The following is a 22,169-nucleotide window of genomic DNA, read 5'->3' as shown; positions in this document are numbered from 1 at the left end:
TTATCTTTCTTTTTCATTTAGATGCTAAGCCTTTTTGCCTTGTCAATGATGAAACTGCGCCTACTACTACTTGTCGTTAAACAAACGTCCAAAGGCTTCACTTGCTTTCTTATTCTTATTATTATTTACAATTTTCAGACATATCATTTCCCAATTATACTTGTTTGTAACCACTTATAAGGTTTTATAACAAATCATTTGCATTTTGTCACCTTTTTTTGTTTCCTTTTTGTCAATAATTTTAAATAAAACCCAAATTATATGCTCTATCATTGGAAACACCATCAATCACTTCCCACAAATATTTGTCACTTATTTTTTGTTTCCTTTTTGTCAATAATTTTAAATAAAACCCAAATTATTATTGGAAATACCATCAATCACTTCCCAAAAATATTTTAGTGTTTGAGTTATTTGTTCAGTATTCGGCACAACAATATTTTACGTTTTAAGAACAACCAATTTACATATGTGGTGATGCAAGTATGAAACTTGAAATTAAGTTTAAAAACTGTGCTCCACAAAAATTAAAATATGTATCATTTTTCTTGATTTATTTCAAAATTGAAATGTATAATCTATATGAGTTGAAGATGGAATATAACTTAAAATATTAATCACATAAAAATTATAAAAAATACAAAACCACACTTAAATTTTACATATGAATCTCTCCCCTTACAAATATCATAATTCTCTTCTCTACTTTTCTTTTCACTTTACATATTAGAAATAAATATGACCCAATTACTTACACCATTAGGAAGAAAATACATTGCTTAGTTATCATGAAATAACCTCCAAAATTCTCATTAAGTGGGGATAACTTTAATAGTAGGTTATTATATATCATGCTTGGATTGGGTAATTGTTGTAATTTCTTTTATTTTGAAATTAATAGTCTAAAATTTTTATTTAAAATAAAATTTTTATTATATGTATACGCGTGTACATATTTAACAGATATTAATTTAAAATAAAAATAAATAATAATATATAATTAATGTAAGTAATATGCATGAATAATAAAATTAAAATGTAAATATTAAATATTATATTAAAATAAAATATCGGTTTAGTAGTAAAGTTAATTTATATTGATGTAAAAAGCATGGTCCAAATCTCACAATATATGTTTTGATATATTTTTATTTTTGGTTATCTAAAATTGATGCTGATTTTGTCCCTTCTGATTTTCACGGTGCAGATCGGAAGGGTTGGCGCCGGGGGACAAAAAAGGGTAAATTTTCAGTTTAGTCCTTACAGAAATTATAAAATTATGATTTAGTTATTTTGCACCCTCAAGAAAAAAATTTTTCGCTTGGCTTTGGCCTCTGCAGATGTGTTTGATTCTGTCTCCAGCAAGGAGCCTGAGCCAAGTGTTGAACGTGAAAGTCGATAGGAATCGATTTCTCTCTACATCCCTTGACATTCCGGTGAATTTTACATCGATAGATTGTCTAAAAACACATTAAGAATAAGATTAAAATATGGTACTTTTTACGCTTCTCAAGCAAGACCAGAGAATCAAACCTTCGTCCATTATCTCCTCATCTTCCTGATTATAAGCCACAGCTTTCTGCGACTCTCTCAATTACCAATAGGATCTCCGGTGCTTTCCTAGCCACTACGCTTTTGGTCTCGTATCTTCTTTCTCTGAAAATGGGTTCAATTTGCTTCACCTATTCCAATTTCTACCAATTCTTCTTTTATTCAGAAAAACTTGCCCCAGTTACCGTCTCAATTGCTGCCTTAGCCGTGTCCTATCATCTGTGTTATGGGGTTCGTCATTTATTGGCAGATTTTTCGGGAAAGCTGATGTGAAGAACGGTGTGCTCAAAAGTGGTCCTTCCTTCCTAAGACGAAGGAGGAGAGGAATGACGTGATTCAGCTTCAAATACACTGATTTGCTGGCTTGGCGAGCTGTTCTCTGGTTTGAGCCATTTTCTGGGTTTAGGTACGATTGTTTGGCAATATAATAGTTCGAATATTTAACTTTAAATATATCAAATGGATTCCATAAAAGGAAAAAAAAAATTCAAATTCTTCATAAAAGGAAATAAAAAAAGAAAGGTAATGACAGTACATGCCTTCCATTATTGGCCAAAGCTCAAGATACGCACATATTTTCCAAATAATAAGCAGATTTACTATCCAAAACTTCATATGGTATATGAATCTCCAAATTCACTCCTTTTTTGGAAATACAGCAATAGATTATTTATGGTAGGATTTGAACAACCATTGACATGTCATCCGTTGGGACACATGAAACACACACTTTAAATACCATAGTTTTTGGTCACTCAAATAACCCAACATTTTGCAGTCTATAGAAAATCTAAGGATAAAAGGTTTAAAATAAAAAAATAAAGGCAAGGGAAGATTTCATTTGAGATGGAGATAAGGGGTAAAAGAATGGTGGCAATGGCAGCTGTTATAGCTTTGGTGATGTTGACATTCACGGCGGAAGCAGCAAGGCCGACCGAGGCTGATGGGGTGATTGTGATTACATGTTCTCAGCCCGATTGTCAGAACAAATGTTTGAAGGCTTATGGAAGTCGCTTAATTCGATCCGCTTGCGAGAAAGACCCTACAGTTTTTGGAGGAACCCTTTGTGTTTGCTACCACACTCCACCAGCTGATGTTTGATCATCTACATTGCTATCAAACTTAATTGGTTTTTCTTTTTGGGGTTATTATGATTTCAATGACATAAATCCTTTGGATATTTGCCTTAGAATAACTAAGAAATAAATTTTCTTCTTCTTTTTTTCAAGTTTCTTGTTAAGTTTGTGCCTAAATCAGACAAGTTAAATGTGAAATTCATCATCTTCATTTCGCCATTTGAACATATACACCCTCCTTTGAAAATATGATATATTTTAGAATTTTCAAAGGGTAAAAGAAAAAAAAAACTAATATCAAAGAAATAAGATCAAAGGTCTTTCCCTATTTAAATAAAACAATAATAAAAGATATTTATCAAAATAGTCGAAATAGAATGAATTTTACATTAGATTTGTAGATTACATACTATACAGGCCCAATTATTCCCAGCCCAAACTAAAAGATCAAACTCAATTAAATACAAACTCTAAAGCCCAAATCTTAGCCCCCAGAGAGAGAGAAAACAAAGAAGACCCTCAAGCCTCAAGAAGACACTCGGCCAACCAATGGCGCGCCAAGACCACCACCAAGCATATGCTCCTCCATGCGTCTGCACGCCCATACCTGCAAACACAAACAACAAAAAAACAATGACCACAACAGAGGAATAAGAGCATTTTTTATTGTTATTGTAATCGGTTATAAAACCGAAGGGAGAAATTTTGAAAGAAAAAGGAGATTGTATTTTGAAAAGGGGTTTTTTTATTTTTTTACAAAAAGAAAGATTGTAACACAGATATTAGAAATCAAAACGCACACAAGCAAATCTAAGAAAGATTGGAAACTAAAAGGTGTTCTTGGTTCTTTTTTATTTTTATTTAGTTTTTTCTTTTGTATTTTCTTTTATTTTTTTTCTTTCTCTTCGCGAATCTGTTTAAGCAAAAACTAAAAGGAAGGAAAATGGCTCACCTGAATCCCTTTGAGCTCGCGTCGGAGTGATTTCTCCGTCATTGTAATCGAGTTTGGCAAAGGGACAAAGAACTCTTTTTTTCCTTGTTCTTTGGTTGCTGAAAGTTTAACCTTCAAAAGAGGCTTTGAAGACAGAGCGTAAAAGCTCATTCTCCGCAACACCGGTCACCGGCCATGGCAGCGTGCAGGTGAGCAGGGAATGGCCTTGTCGGCTGAAAAGAAGGAGAAGAGATAGAGGAGTCTAAAACTGTTAGGTTTTTAGAAAAAAAATAAAAAAAGGAAATAAAGGCTAAGATGGTTTCAAAATAAAAGTTTGATTTAAATAATAAAACTAAAACAACGCTGTTTGGGTAAAGGGAAAGGGTCCATGCGCCTAAGATGGATAATTTGTGTGGCTAGTCTCTTCCACTTTTCTGCGTTTTCAGTTTAATCCCATTTTCCTTTTTATTTTTCTTCAAATTCTCCTCTTTAATTTTATTCCATTTTTAATTTAACCCAGGGCCTTGCTAGCCAAAACACAACGCATAAGGACTAGGATATTATCTCATTTAGTCCTGTTACTTTCAAAGACACCGCATAATTTGGTCCTTTGATTTTATTTTATTTCTATTTTTACCCCAAAACCCCATTTGACTTTCAAATTAGTCCATTTTGTTAGTTTACTCACTCACTCATTCATCTATTTATTTGTTTATAAATATATTTTTCCATTATTCTTCTGTTTTACTTGTTCATTTATTTATTGGTAAATAATTTTCGTTTACATTATTGGAATCATTAATTCATAATTCTTTTATTTCTCTCAATTTTATTTACTTTTGTTGTTGCTATTTTGTTATCTTTTATTATTTTATTATTTATTCATCTATCTGATAAAGGTTGAGAAGGATGAAGCGAAGCGGATCGTAAAGTTTGTCAAAGTCATGGATTTGACTTAGGGCTCTAGACGTTAGGAAAGAAACTTGGATTTTTCTTGACACAACCTGAAACGAAATTAAATCCAAGTTAGATAAAATAATTAAAACAAATAATAAATCAAGGATTCAAGAAGTGAATAAAGAAGATAAATGGAAAGATAGAACGTGGCGTGTAGAAGTCCTAAGAAGCCTTGGAAACACGAAGAATCCACAACCCCCTTCAAGCGGCTCTAATTTCCCCTCCAAGATAAAAACCTTGGCAAGAAAAAGTTTGAAGATGATCCCCACAATCTAAAAAGATTGTTAAAACTCTTCTAAAAGAAACTCAAGAGAAATTCTTGAAAAGAAAAAAACTCAAAGAGAATTTATTAACTCAAAAGAGAAATAGAATAATAATCAATTGTCTCCCTGTATACAATGCAAAGGCCTATATATAGGCTAGATAAATAAATCTAAATAAAACTCCTAAGTATACTAGAACTCTAATTTAATCTAAACAAGAAGTAGTTTTAAACTAAACTTTCTTGTTAACATAAAATTCTAAATAACTTAAAATACTTAATAATTATAAAAATTTGGAATAAAATAATAATAAAATAATAAGAGCTAATAAACAAAATATTATGCTTATATATAATAAAAATTAAGCCTAAAACTTAAACCCAATATGAAATGTCTAAGCTTGTAAGATCAATTGGGGTTCTTGAAGTGAAATGCTTAAGCTTGTTAGCATTTTCCACATGGGCTTGTCGTCATAGATTGAGAGTTTAGGCCCACAAATATAATTAGTCTCTTCTAATTCATCATTACTCCAGAATTTATTGTCTTGAAACTTCAACTCTTCTTCTTGAATTTTTTTCGTGATAAAGTCTTGAACCACTAAGTTGAGTTTTGACTTTATTTGTTTGGATTTGGATCTCGTAATTGGGCCTTGAGGAAAACTAAACTCATCTCTATTATGGCCTTTGAATTGGGCTGAGTTACTCGTATCATTCCCCTCTTCCACAAAAGGCTTCGCCCTCGAATCTGCAATATCAAAAGGAAAAAAGTCAGCGACATTAAAAGTGGCACTAACATTATATTCACCGGGAAGGTCGATTTGATATGCATTGTCATTAATGCGCTTGAGTACTTGAAAAGGTCCATCGCCACGTGGGTCCAATTTTGTTTTGCGTTTAGTTGGAAATCGCTCTTTTCTCATGTGGACCCAAACCCAGTCACCGGGCTCAAAGATAATTTGCTTGCGCCCCTTGTTAGCTTTGTTGGCAGTTGTTTCATTTGTTTTGGCGATTCGTTGTCTTGCTTTCGCATGCATGGATTTCACCAATTCAGCTTTCTTCTCACCGTCTAAACTAGAAATATTTTCTATAGGCAATGGTGCAAGATCAAGTACAGTTAGTAGATTAAAACCATAAACAAGTTCAAATGGGGAATATGCAGTTGTAGAGTGAATAGATCTGTTATATGCAAACTCAAAAAATGCAAATATTCTTCCCAACTTTTAAGGTTCTTACCCACAACAGTTCATAGTAAAGCACCTAAGACTCGATTGACTACCTCAGTTTGTCCATCTGTTTGGGGGTGACATGTAGTAGAATATAATAATTTAGTACCAAGCTTACCCCACAATACTTTCCAAAAGTGGCTTAGGAACTTTACGTCTCTGTCCGATACAATGGTGCGAGGTATCCCATGTAGGCGCACCACCTCTCAAAAGAACAAGTCAGCCACATGTGTAGCATCGTCCGTTTTGTGACAAGGAATAAAGTGAGCCATCTTTGAAAACCTATCAACAACAATAAAGATACTATCTCGACCCTTTTTTGTTCGTGGTAAACCAAGAATGAAATCCATAGATAAGTCTACCCATGGCGAAAAAGGGATCGGTAAAGGAGTATAAAGTCCATGAGGCATTACCTTAGATTTTGCTTGTTTACAAGTAATACAATTAGAACAGACCTTTTCAACGTCCTTTTTCATGTGCGGCTAATAAAAATGTTCATGTAGAATATCTAGTGTTTTGGCGACACCGAAATGTCCCATGAGGCCTCCACTATGTGCTTCACGAATTAATAACTCTCTCAATGAACATTGTGGAACACATAACCTGTTTAGGCGAAAAAGAAACCCATCTACAAGATAAAACTTGTTAAAGGCACCATTCCCACAATTAGAAAAAACATTTGCAAAATCAATATCATTTAAGTATAAATCTTTTATATGTTCAAACCCTAAGACTCTAGCATTTAATGTAGTTATCAAAGAATATCTACGAGATAAGGCATCAGCAACTACATTTTCTCTACCTGTTTTATACTTAATTGTATATGGAAATGTCTCTATGAATTCCACCCATCGAGCGTGTCTCTTACTTAACTTACATTGTCCCTTTAACCATTTTAGGGATTCATGATCTGTATGGATAACGAACTCATTTGGCAACAAGTAATGTTGCCAAACTTGTAGAGCTCGGACTAATGCCAACAACTCCTTATCATAAGTTGAGTAGTTTAATTGTGCCCCTGTCAGTTTTTCACTAAAATATGCAATTGGCCTTTTTTCTTGCATCAACACGGCACCAATTCCAATACCTGAAGCATCACATTCAAGTTCAAAAGTATTAGAAAAATCAGGTAATTTAAGAACCGGAGCAGAACATAACTTATCCTTTAAAGTTTGAAAAGCCTTTTCCTGAACTTCTTCCCATTTAAAACCCACAGATTTTTTAATAATCTCAGTTAATGGAGCAGCAATAGTGGAGAAATCCTTCACAAAACGTCTATAAAAACTTGCTAAACCATGGAAAGATCTCACCTCGGTAATTGATTTAGGAGTGGGCCATTCTCTAATTGCCTTTACTTTGTCCTCATCGACATGAATACCTTGAGCACTTACTATAAAACCTAAAAAGATTAGTTTATCACAACAAAAAGTGCATTTATCAAGGTTGGCAAATAATTTTTCAGTTTCAGAATATCCAAAAGCGATTTAACATGAAAAACATGGTCATCTAAAGAAGTTGAGTAAATCAGAATATCATCAAAATATACTACCACAAATTTACCCAAATAAGGTCTCAAAACATGGTTCATCAAGCGCATGAAAGTACTAGGTGCATTAGTCAAACCGAAAGGCATGACTAACCATTCATATAAACCAAACATAGTTTTAAATGCTGTTTTCCATTCATCCCCCTCTTTCATTCGAATTTGATGGTAGCCACTTTTTAAATCAATTTTTGTAAAGATACAAGCACCATAAAGTTTATCAAACATATCATCAAGCCTTGGAATAGGATGTCTATACTTAATAGTAATTTGGTTAATTGGTCGACAATCGACGCACATTCTATACGTACCATCTTTCTTTGGCACCAAAATTACCGGCACTGCACAAGGACTTAAACTTTCACGAATGTGACCCTTCGCCAAAAGTTCATCTACTTGCTTTTGTAACTCCTTCGTCTCATCGGGATTGCTTCTATAAGCTGGTCGATTTGGAATTGTTGACCCAGGTATTAAGTCAATTTGATGCTCAATACCCCTCAAAGGTGGCAATCCTTTAGGTGCTTCTTCATAAATATCTTCATATTCCTGCAAAAGAGACATAAAAACACTAGGCAAAGAGTTATGAATGTTAGTCAAAGATAAAAAGTTTTGCCTAAATCGAATAATGATGCAAGGTTGTTTAGTGAGTAAGGCTCGTCGCACATCTTTTCCACTCGCATAAAAATTATGAACCACTCTTTTTTTCTCACAAGAGGATGCACTCACCATTGGGTCATTATTAATTTGGCTTTTTTCACTAGAGATGTAACGCCCCCACGCCCGAAACCATCACCGGAGTCAAGCTTGAGGTGTTACTAAACTTATCTTACCTTTTAAACAACTCTAAATCACTTATTTTAATTTTCGGAATAAACTGTTTTTCTGCATCATGGTTACTTAAAAATTCATTTCTCGAGTTTCAAAACTCGAAATTAAGATCCGTAAATTTTTCATGAAACTAGACTCATATATATATCTACTAATTTTTTTCTAGAATTTTTGACTTAGCCAATTAGTACAGTTTATTAGTTAAAGTTTCCCCTGTTTCAAAACTCAACTGCACTGACCTCTTCTTACTACGAACCATTTTTCTTCCTGTAAAAAATTCATATGACTAAGTCGTTTGTTTCTCTAAAAACTAGATTCAACAAGAATTCTAACCATATAAATTATACCTTCTAATTAGTTTTGTACAATTTATGGTGAATTTCCAAAGTGGAAACAGGGGATCCAGAAATCGCTCTGACCCTATTTCACTAAAACTCAGATATATCATAAAATATAATACTTTTACCTATTTTGCTTATTCCATAAGAAAATATACATAATAAGCTTTAATTTCATATATTATTCATCTTCAAACTATGTTTCTACAATTTTAGTGATTTTTCAAAGTTACATCATTTCTGTTACTTGAATCTGTTTTTAGGTTACTTTCACATTTTCATAATTTTCATGTGATAATCATCATTCAATCATACATATTAATAAACATGTATATCATCAGCTATTTTCTTAGTTAATCACTAGCAAGTATTTACACATCATTCATTATTCATATTATACCAAAAGTAGCTAAGTTTCTATACATGCCATACCCAAAACAAAACGTCTAGTTATACCGAGTTATTTCTTTGATAGTGTGATCGGCCTCCGACATTTCCTTCGATCCCCGAGTGACTAGATAAGTACTATAAGAAGAAGAAAATAAAGAGATTAAGCACTAGGCTTACTAAGCTTACAAGCAAATAAATCACAACATTCAACATAATGGATAATTATGCATAATATCATCTAACATCATAAATTTCTTTACTTCTCAATTTCTATCTTCTTCTTTATTCCCTTACCTTCTTTCTTACCGACCTTTCCTTTTCATAAGTATAATCTACTTTTCCTTTGCTGTTAATTCACTGTAATTTAACTCGTATCCTGACCCGTTGAATCACTCGGAATACTAAGGATACTAGGGTCGTTCCTGTCTATCAATATCCTGCCAATGCCATGTCTTTGACATGGACTTACATGAATTATTCCTGTCTCCAATGCCATATATAATATGGACTTACATGGCTCAATCCTGTCTCCAAAGCCATATTTCTAATATGGACTTACATGGCTCATTTCATTTTCGTCTGTCAACCCTAATATCCTAACATTCCTAGGGTTCAACCGGCTTTCTAACACTTTTCCTCTGTCACTTCACCTTAAATTCGACTTTAAATATTTTCATAACATAATATATAAATGCTGAAATTGACAATAATAATGTAAAATAAAAGAATATTGCATTTATTTACTGTAAACTTACCTTGATACAAAATGTGACTAAACCTTACAATTTAGTCCTTTATTTTTTCTTTTCCTCGTTCTTCTTTGGATTCTTGATCTATAATATAAAATATTTCTACTCATTAGCATTTATTTGATTTCTATTTCACTTCACAATTTATGCTGTTCAAAATTCGAAATTACACTTTTACCCCAAAATTTACAGTTTTTACAATTTAGTCCCTGCTCAATTCACCCATCAATTGAACTAATTTTTTTATAAATTAACACTTTTATTTTATCATTATAAACTATTTCACAGCCTTTGATATTCTGAATTTCAACACCAACATCTAATTCACAATTTTGCTCACAATTAGGTCCTAAATACCATTTTCTATCAAAATGACTTAATAAAACAACCTTAATATGAAATTAGAACTTCAATTTCATAATAATTCATCATAAAATACCCTTACTCAGCCAGGGTAACTTCCAATTTCACCCACCAAATCAAAAACTAATGAATTAGATGATTGGACCTAATTGTAAAAGTCACAAAACATAAAATTACTAAGAAATAGTAAAAATTGAACTTACATGGTGAAAAATATGAAAAACCAGCATAGGAGACCTGCTACGGCGTTTCGGCTGAGAAAGATGAAGAAATGTCTAGATTTTCAATTACATCATTTTTTAACTATTAACTTTTATGCTAATTCCAATTTTGTCCCTTGTTCACATTGTTTTCTTGCTTATTTCATACCCAAACCGTCCAGCCATTAACCTTTGGGTCTAATTGCTCTTTAAATCCATCTTTTAAATACTTAAGCTATTTACTCACAATTTAACAAATTTTGAGCTATTTTCGATTTAGTCCTTTTAATTAATTAGCTATCCAAACATCAAAATTTTCTAACGAAACTTTAATACTAACTCAATGACACTTCATAAATATTTATAAAAATATTTATAGCTTGATTTTCAAATTCGAGGTCTCGATACCTCGTTTTTGACCCGTCTGACCTAATAAATTATTTTAATTCACTAATTTCACCATTTCACAAATTCTTCTAAATTCTTACTTGACTCATAAATATTAAGTTACTATCTTGTTCAATCTTATTTGTCCGATTTAGTGATCTCAAATCACCATTTTTGACACCACTGAAAATTAGGCCGTTACATTCTACCTCGGATTTGTGGTTTCGCAACCACTGTTCCGTTTAGGCTCTATTTCGGGATGTTACAAGAGACCTCTTTTGTCTCAGCCTTTTTTGAATTTTGTGTCTTACTTCCCATAACCTCCTTACAAAACTTCATCATGTCGATTTGATCATTGTGAATATCTTTCGAATTCAAAGGGGTGAAAGTGTACTTTTTCCCACTGACAATAAAAGAATATCGATTTAATTTACCATGATGAATAACATCATGATCGTACTGCCATGGTCTACTAAGTAACAAGTGGGCGGCATGCATGGGAACGACATCACACCAAACATCATCAATGTAAGTCCCAAGTTTAAAAGTGATCAAGCACTGTTTTACCACACGGACCTCCGAACCTTCGTTAAGCCATTGAAGATGGTATGGTGTAGGGTGTTTGCTACATGGCCAAGCAAGAGAATCCACAAGGTAGCTGCTCACAACGTTAGCACAACTTCCACTATCAATGATAAATGAGCAAAGTGTACCTTTAATCAAACACCTCGAATGGAATATATTACTCCGTTGAAGATCATGATCATCCTTCAATTGGATGTTGAGTGTGCGCCTCACAACTAAACATCGGGGATGAGTTAGTGGTTCCACCAACTCTTCTTCACCATAAAATTTACCGCAATCGTTGACATCATCAATTAATTCGGGCATATCTGGGTCTGTTTTATCGGAATCAGAAGTATAATCACCATCTTCTTTGATCAACAAAAGTCTTGTGTTGGCACAATCACGGCTATAGTGCCCACGCCCTTTGCACTTAAAACATTCAATTTCACGAGCTCATTGTTTTTTTGGGGAAGTAGTAGAAGTGAACTGCTTAGAAGATGAAGAAGAAGGTTTTGTAGGAGCCCCACTTTTCCCCTCAAAAGATTTAATCTCATCATGTTTTGGCAGCAACTTATTAATAGCAAAAGGAAATTTTGAATTCTTGAAAGTAGAATTAGAACTCGTACCTCTATAATATTGTGAAGTACTAAATGAACGAGATTGACGTTGTTGAAACTGTCGCTCAATCTCAATTGCCTTACGTACCGTATCTTCAAGATCAATATAGGTTTGAAGATCAAGAACATTGGCTATCGAAACATTCAAACCATCTACAAACCGCACCATGGTAGTCTCCTCATCTTCTTGGATATTTGCTCTATGCATAAGCATCTCCATCTCTTTAAAGTACTCATCAACAGATCGATTACCTTGAACAAGGCGTTGAAGTCTTCGTTTAATATCCCTATAATAATGAGGTGGGATAAAACGTTTTCGCATGATTTGTGTCAACTGTTCCCATGAATCAACATCTCGTTCACGATTCCTTTGGCGGTTCAACACAAGTTGAGTCCACCAACTCAATGCATAATCAGAAAATGCCAATATAGCTAATGGAACTTTCTCCTCCTCCGGACACTTATAACAACAGAACATGATCTCCATTTTATCCTCCCAATCGCAATATGCATCTGGATCATACTTTCCTTGGAATGGTGGAATGTTGAACTTTGGTTTAGCGACAGAAGGATGGCATTGATTAGAAATACCCAAAGTTTCATCAATGTGACGATATTCGTGTCTACCAGGATTAGAACGAAGACGAAGTTGTTCATTATCCCTATCATGATCATTATCACGAGCACGAGATCGTCGATTCGAAGAAGTCTCCAAACGAGCAACAGCTTGAGTGAGCAATTGAATATGATTGGAAAGCTGATTAATGTTCTCTTGTAGTTCTGTTCGACACGTAGTCAAATTGGCCTCAAATGTATCACGTACCTCATTCAATTGTTGATGTTGCAATTTTACCATCCCCACAATATTCTCCAATGTAACATCTTGTTCTTTGTCATCAGATGGTATCTCATCATGGTTTTTACGGGCACGAGTGTCACGAGTCATAGTGAAAGCCTGGAAAAGCACAACACTTCAAAAGAAAAAATTAAGCAAACCTCACCTATATGCACTCAAAAAAAAATTCTCAATGAGGTAAGAATTAATCTTGTGAGTCTTTTAAAAGTGTCTATATCAATCAATCAAGATGTTTTAGAATCAAACTATCAAAGCAAACCTAATAGCACTATGAGTCCAAAATTTGCTTAGACATCAAAGAATTTTGTTGCAAGGATGAAAGAATATGCAACGTGCTTTAACCTACTAACACAAAAAACAAGAAAGTGTTAGAATGCGTAAGGAACAAATAAAAAGGAAAACAAATGAATACTTAAAGCTAAGAGTCAATGAAAATTGTTGAAACCCGAAAACCCGAAAAACTGCGAAGCAACTTGACAAACTTCGTTCAAGGTGTTCCCGATTTCCAAAAATCACAAAATTTAAACTGAAGCCTCCTCAAATAATGTAAATTTGATCTGGAAAGTTTCGCACAAAATTCAACCCACGAAATTTTTTATTTTTTATTTTTTTCGTATTTTTTTGTACTTTTTTATCACTTTTTTTGTGGGAAATATTTTTTAATACTTTAAAATAGTGCCAAGAAATAGTATGCAAAATTTTAGATCATTCGAAAATCGTTTACCCACTGAAAAATATTTTTCTGAAAACTGCAGGGGTAAAATTTGTTTTGAAGCTGTTTTCGAGAAATCAATTTAAAAAAAGAACACCTAAAACGCCCAAATCTGATACCAAATGATAAAGGTTGAGAAGGATGAATGCGAAAGCAGATCGTAAAGTTTGTCAAAGTCGCGGATTTGACTTAGGGCTCTAGACGTTCGGAAAGAAACTTAGATTTTTCTTGACACAACCTGAAACGAAATTAAATCCAAGTTAGATAAAATAATTAAAACAAATAATAAATCAAGGATTCAGGAAGTGAATAAAGAAGATAAATGGAAAGATAGAACGTGGCGTGTAGAAGTCCTAAGAAGCCTTGGAAACAAGAAGAATCCACAACCCCCTTCAAGCGGCTCTAATTTCCCCTCCAAGATAAAAACCTTGGGCAAGAAAAAGTTTGAAGATGATCCCCACAATCTAAAAAGATTGTTAAAACTCTTCTAAAAGAAACTCAAGAGAAATTCTTGAAAAGAAAAAAACTCAAAGAGAATTTATTAACTCAAAAGAGAAATAGAATAATAATCAATTGTCTCCCTGTGTACAATGCAAAGGCTTATATATAGGCTAGATAAATAAATCTAAATAAAACTCCTAAGTATACTAGAACTCTAATTTAATCTAAACAAGAAGTAGTTTTAAACTAAACTTTCTTGTTAACATAAAATTCTAAATAACTTAAAATACTTAATAATTATAAAAATTCGGAATAAAATAATAATAAAATAATAAGAGCTAATAAACAAAATATTGTGCTTATATATAATAAAAATTAAGCCTAAAACTTAAACCCAATATGAAATGTCTAAGCTTGTAAGATCAATTGGGGTTCTTGAAATGAAATACTTAAGCTTGTTAGCATTTTCCACATGGGCTTGTCGTCATAGATTGAGAGTTTAGGCCCACAAACATAATTAGTCTCTTCTAATTCATCATTACTCCAGAATTTATTGTCTTGAAACTTCAACTCTTCTTCTTGAATTTTTTTCGTGATAAAGTCTTGAACCACTAAGTTGAGTTTTGACTTTATTTGTTTGGATTTGGATCCCGTAATTGGGCCTTGAGGAAAACTAAACTCATCTCTATTATGGCCTTTGAATTGGGCTAAGTTACTCGTATCACTATCATTCATTTTTTATATATATTTTCTTTCATTAATTACTCATTTTATTTATTATCATCATCATCATTATTATTGATATTATTATTATTATTATTATTATTGTTGTTACTTTTTGTCACTATTGTCATTATTATATTATTACTATTATTATTATACTTATATTCATGTTTATTCTATTTTTCTAACATTATTACTGTTTCACCGATCTTATTTATTTATTTATGTTCCTATTATATTTCCATTCACGATACTTCTATTTATATTTATATAGTGATATTACGTTTATTTTTCATATATACATATTTTATTCTTGCTATTATCATTTCATTTATTTGTATCTTTTACATAGTTTTTAAACTTTAGATTTTTTATTTATATTATTTATGTCAAAACTCTTTTATGTATATTTTTATTCTAAAGTTATCTTTCCACATATATTGTGTATTTTAAACTACCATACGTATTATTATCTTGCAATTTTTTATATATCTTTTAGTTTAAGTTATTTTATACATAACACGTATTTTAAAATTTCGTATGCATTATTTTATCTTGTCTTATACATCAATCGTTTTAAATTCCTTTCATTGTTACTTATTTTGAACTTTCTGTACATTGCTTACTCTAAAATATTTTATATACTCATTATCTTACATACATATCTATATGCATAGTTCGTGATAAAATCGTTTTAATATATATTATTGATTTCACGTTATCTTATATATACGATTTGTCTTTTTCTTTTAAACCAATTTACATATATGTATGTACATATATACATTTCCATTCAAATCTATTATGTATATATTTAAAAGAAATTTTTTATATATTTTATTATTTAAAACTTTTTCATATATCATTATCCCTTTCATATATTATTTATATTGGGCCTTTTATTGTATATATCATCTATTTAAAGTTTCATATGCATTACTTGGTTTAAATTATTTTGTATGTTATGCACTTTAAAATTCATTTACATCATTATTTTTATAAAGGAAAACTACTTTATACATTTCTTAACTCCAAATTCCATTTTGAAATCGGTTAAATCCCAACTCATTATGCTTGGATTTCATATGATTATACTTTTGTTACATCTGGTCTTATTTGTCCGTTTATCATACCCTTACATGTTTTATGTTCTAAATTCAATACTTTGCATTTTATATTCATTTATTCGTTTACCATGTTATGTTATTTATCTATTCATTATTCATGTTATTTATATATTCTTTCTATTTCGAAATATACATGCTTAATATTATATACGTTTAGCCTGCTCACCTATTCATTGAGTGGTCTATATGTTTCATACATTGATTCGTAAAGCTTTGTCATTCTAATCATGTCCAAACGTTTTAACATTATGACCTTTTTATGGTACATTTTGGTTTCATCATTTTAATTATTCATTTATGGTACAAGAAGCTGCGTATGTCAATAAGAACTGCCGGTTTAGGTAAAATGTTAGAGCAATGGCGTCAAGAGATCAAAGAGGAAAAGACTAGAGCCGACCATTGGGAGAAAAGGTTTCAAGATGGCCGAATATGAGAGGACACTCTGAAAAAGAGTTTGTTAGAAAGCCAAAATGAAAAGGAGAAGTTACGTGCTCGGGTGGTTGAATTGGAAAGATCACTTCATCAACATCGTAACCGTAATTCGATAATTAAGCTGAAGGCTAGTCTGAGCAGGATCGAAGAGTTGAAAGGGAAAGTAGAAGAACTCGAGACTGCACTACGAGATAGTAAAATTTGAGTGGAACTTCTTGAGGCAAACAATGACCATTGCAGGGAACAGCTTCACCACTCTCAGAACCAGATTAGAGATAGAGACTATGTCATGGGCGAAGCTGTGACTCAGGTTCGGGAGGTAGCCGATCACTTGCAAACCTTGGCAGTCCAAGTTGATGTATTAACCTTAAAGTACGAGTCAGAATCAAATCGAGGCCGAAACCTAGCTTGGCTCCTTAGGAAAATTAAGGCTTTGGGCATTAGGGCAAAGTCGTATATGTAATCATCTGTTCTATGTAAAAAAAATTTTCTTCTAGTGAAGTTCTTCTAATAAAATTGAATTGGAATCAACGCCTCTTTTTGCATTCATTCATTTGCATTACATTTCATCATGTGCATTAAATTTCGCGAAAAGACCCTGATTAAACAAAATTATTTCAGTTAATCTGGAAACCAACGAGAATCAACCAACCGAACACAGCTACTATACCCGCCGTAAAACCAAAACAATGGATCAGAGATTAGAGAGAATATAACAAATGCAAAGGGAAATGCAAGAGCAATTACAAGCACAGATACAAGAGCAACTGGCTAAGATACAACAAGATATGAAGGAAAAAATGGAAGAATCCCAAAATAATCTGATAGGCCAGTTGGTGCAGTTGCTGGCTAGAGAACGTGAGAAAGGGAAGAGCACCATGGGGAACGATAATGAAGACCCTATTTATCCTCTAGGCTTTGCTTCGGTAAACACCCAACCACAACCTGAGGTGCATCCACGAATGGTACCCGTCACTATTAGGCCCCAACAATACTAGGGCAATGCCTCGATACCAATAAACATTCCTGTAGGATCAGGCTCTAATCCCGGGGATAATCCAGCTAATCCATTTGTCCCGGACCTTGATGACATGGCAGAAATGGAGAAAGAAAAAGTAGACATGGCAAAACAACTCGATGATCGGTGCAAATGGCTTGAGGAAAAATTCAAAGCAATGGAGATTGCTGATTACCGTGGCGGGATCGATGCTAAGGACTTAAGCTTGGTCCCAGATCTGGTGCTCCCACCAAAACTTAAAACCCCGGAGTTTGAAAAGTATAACGGGACGAGCTGCCCTAAAGCTCATATTACGATGTTCTGTCGAAGGATGACAGGGTATGTTAACAATGATCAGCTGTTGATCCACTGTTTCCAGGACAATCTGATCAGATCTGCGGCCAAGTGGTATAACCAGCTCAGCCGTGCCCAAATTGGTTCGTGGAAGGACTTGGCTCAAGCTTTCATGAAACAATACGGTCATGTGACGGACATAGCACCTGACAGAATTACCCTACAAAACATGGAAAAGAAGCTGAATGAGAGCTTCAGACAGTATGCACAACGGTGGAAGGAAATAGCGATGTAAGTCCAGCCACCCCTTTTGGAAAAGGAAACGACCATGCTATTTATCAACACTCTAAAGGCCCCATTCATTAACCACATGTTAGGAAGTGCTACTAAAAGCTTCTCGGACATAGTAATGTCCGGGGAGATGATAGAAAACGTGGTAAGATGTGGGAAGATTGAAGCGGGAGAAAATGCTAAGAGAACGACTCCAAAAAGGAAAGAAAACGATGTGAACAATGCGAGCGCATATCATAAGGGTTATTCCAAGTCGGTCACAGTAAACCAGCTGAGGGCAGTGACTACTAGCCATCAGGGCTCCGCAAGTCAAGATTCCAACCCAAGGCCTAACACGAAAAGAGTCCAGTTCACGCCAATCCCAATGACGTATAGGGAGCTTTACCAGAATCTGTTCGATGCGCATGTAGTGTCTCCCTTTTACCTAAAACCCATGCAACCTCCATTCCCAAAGTGGTATGATGCAAACGCGCAATGCGAATACCATGCAGGAATTGCGGGGCACACAATTGAGAACTGCACGGCCTTCAAAAAATTAGTCGAAAGTTTCATAAAGATGGGCATTGTGAAGTTCGATGATCCCACAAAACCTAATGTGGCGGGAAATCCGTTACCCAGTCATTCAGACAATGAGGTAAACCCGATAAGTGAAAGTAGAGGAAGGAGAACTAAGATGGACGTATCGGAGGTAAAGACCCCGTTGAGATGGGTTTGGAAGAAAATGGTGGAAGAAGGTTTACTTATACAATGTTTAGAGGAGAAGCCTGAAGGAGGGAAGTATTATTGTGAATTCCATGACGAGGAAGGGCGTGAGATCCAAAAGTTCAATGAATTCAGGGCTCTGGTACAGAGATTGATAGAAAATAAAGAGATCGAATTCTTTGAGTACGCCGAGGGCCCGAAGGGAGAAGATGTGTGCACGTCAGAGCAAGGGCCAACCAACAATATCTGAGGGTAGCAAAAGGGTCGTAATTATATCCCGACCAAGAGTCAATGAAGTCAGAGTACCAATTGCGCCAAAGGTTATAATTCAAAAACCCGTTGCTTTCCCTTATAAGGATAGCAAAAGGGTTCCTTGGAATTACGACTGCAACGTAACGATCCCGGGAAGGGAGAATCCAATTGGCACTTCGAAGAAAGGTCAAGACGAGGGTTTCTATACACGCAGCGGAATGCGTTATACTCCAAACACAAAGGCTGAATCAGCTAAAGGAAAATCCGTGGTCATTGAACAAGAAAAGGAAAAGACGACCAGACCTGAATCACCCGTCAATGAGCCTGTAACTGAAAAAGAGGCTAAAGAATTCTTAAAATTCTTAAAATCCGTGGTCATTGATGAAGGTTTTAAATGAAACATATGTTGCGGATGACATCTCTATCAACAAACTCGATCGTCTGGTCTATAAAATCAGCGCGGATAATTTTATTTTCTTTAATGATGATGAAATACCACCGGGAGGCATGGGATCTACAAAGGCCCTACACATTACCACTCGCTGCAAAGGATACACATTGCCGGGGGTATTGATTGATAATAAATCGGCATTGAATGTCATGCCCTTGTCCACGTTGAATAGATTGCCAGCGGATAACTTTCACATGAAGACATACCAAAACGTCGTGAGAGCATTCGAAGGTACGGAAAGAAAAATGATGGGAAGGATCGAAATACCTCTCTTGATTGGCCCAAATACATACGAGGTGGACTTCTTGGTAATGGACATCAAGCCATCATACAATTGCCTGTTGGGGAGACCGTGGATTCACTCGGCGGGGGCAGTGCCGTCATCCCTACACCAAAAGTTAAAGTTGGTAATTGAGGGTAGGTTGGTAACGATAAACGCAGAGGAAGATATTATTGCATCCGTCACCAGTGACGCATCGTACGTAGGTGTGGACGATGAGACGATAGAATGTTCCTTTCGATTGCTAGAATTCGTCAATGCTACATTCATTGTCCAAGGAAACAAAATCTCAATGCCCAAAATATCTAAAGCTACGAGGATGTGCCTGTGATTGACGGTCGGTAAAGGAGCCCTGCCGGGAAGAGGACTTGGAAGTTGCATCCAAGGAAAGAGCGAGATACTAATGCTAAAAGAAAAACGAGACCGCTTTGGCTTAGGATTCAAGCCAGCCGTGAAGCAAAAGAAGAAGGAGCTGGAAAAAAGGCAAGAGATGAGAAGAGCACGTCTGCGCGGTGAGGAGGTCAAATGGGAACCAATGACCTGCCCTCATTTATCCCGAACGTTCGTGTCTGGAGAAACTATCCATCCAAAACAAGAGATGACAATGCAGAAAGTAGCAGAAGAGATGTTGGGAAGTTGGAGCATTAACGCCATATCTGAAGAAAAAGCTGAAGAATGGGATTTATCTGGAATTTACCATTACATTCCTGGAAGTGTTTTGAACAATTGGACCGTGGAGGAGATCTCTGTAACTTTTAGAATTAATTCAGAGTAATTTTCAAAACAAGCTTATTGCTCTATGCTTAAGGGCAATAAGAACCCTTTTATGAAATAGGCATATGTCCAAATATCGTCATGTCAATAAAAATGTATTTTTGCGTATCATATTGAGCAAATATTCTTTTATTCTTTTTACTTCATTCATAATCATACCACACAAATCAAATATTCTTAGATTCTTTTGTTTTTTGGATTTCTTTCTTCATCCATAACAGGTCTCTAGATATCAATGATATGAGCAACGTTGCCAATGACTCAAATATTCATTTTGAACAAGATTTGTGTATGGAGGACACTGAGAATTTTGAAGATGACCGAAATTGCAGCCTATCTCCTGATTTGTTAAGAATGGTAGATCAAGAGGAGAAACAAATCCTACCTCATAAGGAGTCAGTGGAAATTGTTAGCTTAGGAGAAGGAAAAGAGGTGAAAATTGGAGCTAGTATCGCTGCAGAAACAAAGCAAGACCTCATCGAGTTACTCCAGAAATTCAAGGATGTCTTCGCATGGTCATATCAAGACATGCCCGGATTGAATACTGATATCGTGGTACATCGACTCCCCATAAAGGAAGAATGCAGGCCAGTACAATAGAAACTCCAAAGGATGAGACCCGATGTTTTGTTAAAGATAAAGGAAAAGGTCAAAAAGTAATTCGACGCCGATTTCTTACAAGTGGTCAAGTATTCAGAATGGGTAGCCAACATAGTCCCAGTTCCTAAGAAAGATGGGAAGGTACGAATGTGCGTGGACTATCGGGACTTGAATAAAGCCAGCCCCAAAGACAATTTTCCATTGCTTCACATTGATATACTAGTGGACAACACGGCAGGTTACTCACTTTTCTCCTTCATGGACGGCCTCTCGGGATATAACCAGATAAAAATGCATCCTGAAAACATGGAAAAGACAACATTTGTAACCATGTGGGGAACGTTTTGTTATAAAGTGATGCCATTCGGATTAAAGAACGCAAGAGCAACATATCAGAGAGCCATGGTAACTTTGTTCCATGACATGATGCACAAGGAGATCGAAGTTTACGTTGACGACATGATTGCAAAATCCAAAACCGAGAAGGGGCATGTGCAAGTCTTGAGGAAACTATTTTTGAGATTAAGAAAGTTCCAACTAAAGCTCAATCCAGCAAAGTGCACCTTCGGGGCTAGGTCAGGAAAATTGTTGGGATTTGTAGTCAGTGAAAGGGGAATCGAGATTGACCTGGATAAAGTCAAGGCTATACAAGAATTACCCCCGTCACGCACTCAAAAAGAAGTTTAAAGTTTCCTAGGAAGATTAAATTACATCGCCCGTTTCATCTCACAACTAATGGAGAAATATGACCCTATATTTCGTCTCATTAGGAAGCATAATCCAGGTGTTTGGGATGAGGAGTGCGAGAAAACTTTTGATAAAGTCAAACATTATTTGTCCAGTGCCCCAGTACTGATACCACCTTGCCCGGATAAACCACTGATACTGTACTTGACAGTGTTTGAAAACTCTATGGGATGCGTGTTGGGCCAACATGACGAGTCAGGAAGAAAAGAGAAAGCGATATACTATCTCAGCAAGAAATTCACCGAATGTGAGACAAGATATTCGTCGATCGAGAAGTTGTGTTGTGCTTTAATTTGGACAACCCGAAGACTGAGACAATACATGTTGTACCACACAACTTGGTTTATCTCGAAACTAGATCATTTGAAGTATGTGATGGAGTCAAATGCTTTGAACAGAAGAATGGCTCGTTGGAAAATTTTGCTTTCTGAGTTTGACATAGTCTACGTGAACCAAAAGGCTGTAAAGGGGAGTGCAATAGCAGATTTTCTGGCCAGTAGAGCTTTAG

The 22,169-nt window shown here is 34.9% G+C and overlaps 1 protein-coding gene and 1 long non-coding RNA gene across 2 annotated transcripts; one reads left to right on the top strand and one right to left on the bottom strand.

Annotated features, from left to right (window-relative positions):
* Positions 1-9,079: 9,079 nt before the first annotated feature.
* LOC128292812 (uncharacterized) lies at positions 9,080-9,900 on the bottom strand. The gene is made up of 2 exons (XR_008282744.1): positions 9,855-9,900; positions 9,080-9,234 (listed from the first exon to the last, which is right to left on the bottom strand). It is a non-coding gene; the product is annotated as an uncharacterized LOC128292812 (long non-coding RNA).
* Positions 9,901-16,992: 7,092 nt separating this feature from the next.
* Positions 16,993-17,859, top strand: LOC108488103 (uncharacterized). Its single transcript, XM_017792410.1, has 2 exons — positions 16,993-17,199; positions 17,272-17,859. Exons 1-2 carry the CDS (start codon positions 16,993-16,995, stop codon positions 17,857-17,859), a joined length of 795 nt encoding a protein of 264 aa, XP_017647899.1.
* Positions 17,860-22,169: the final 4,310 nt, after the last annotated feature.

This window comes from Gossypium arboreum, chromosome 5 (assembly GCF_025698485.1).
Source record: "Gossypium arboreum isolate Shixiya-1 chromosome 5, ASM2569848v2, whole genome shotgun sequence".
NCBI classification, from domain to species: Eukaryota; Viridiplantae; Streptophyta; class Magnoliopsida; order Malvales; family Malvaceae; genus Gossypium; species Gossypium arboreum.
Note: the sequence above shows the minus strand (reverse complement) of the source record. Positions and strands in the feature narration are given on the sequence as shown.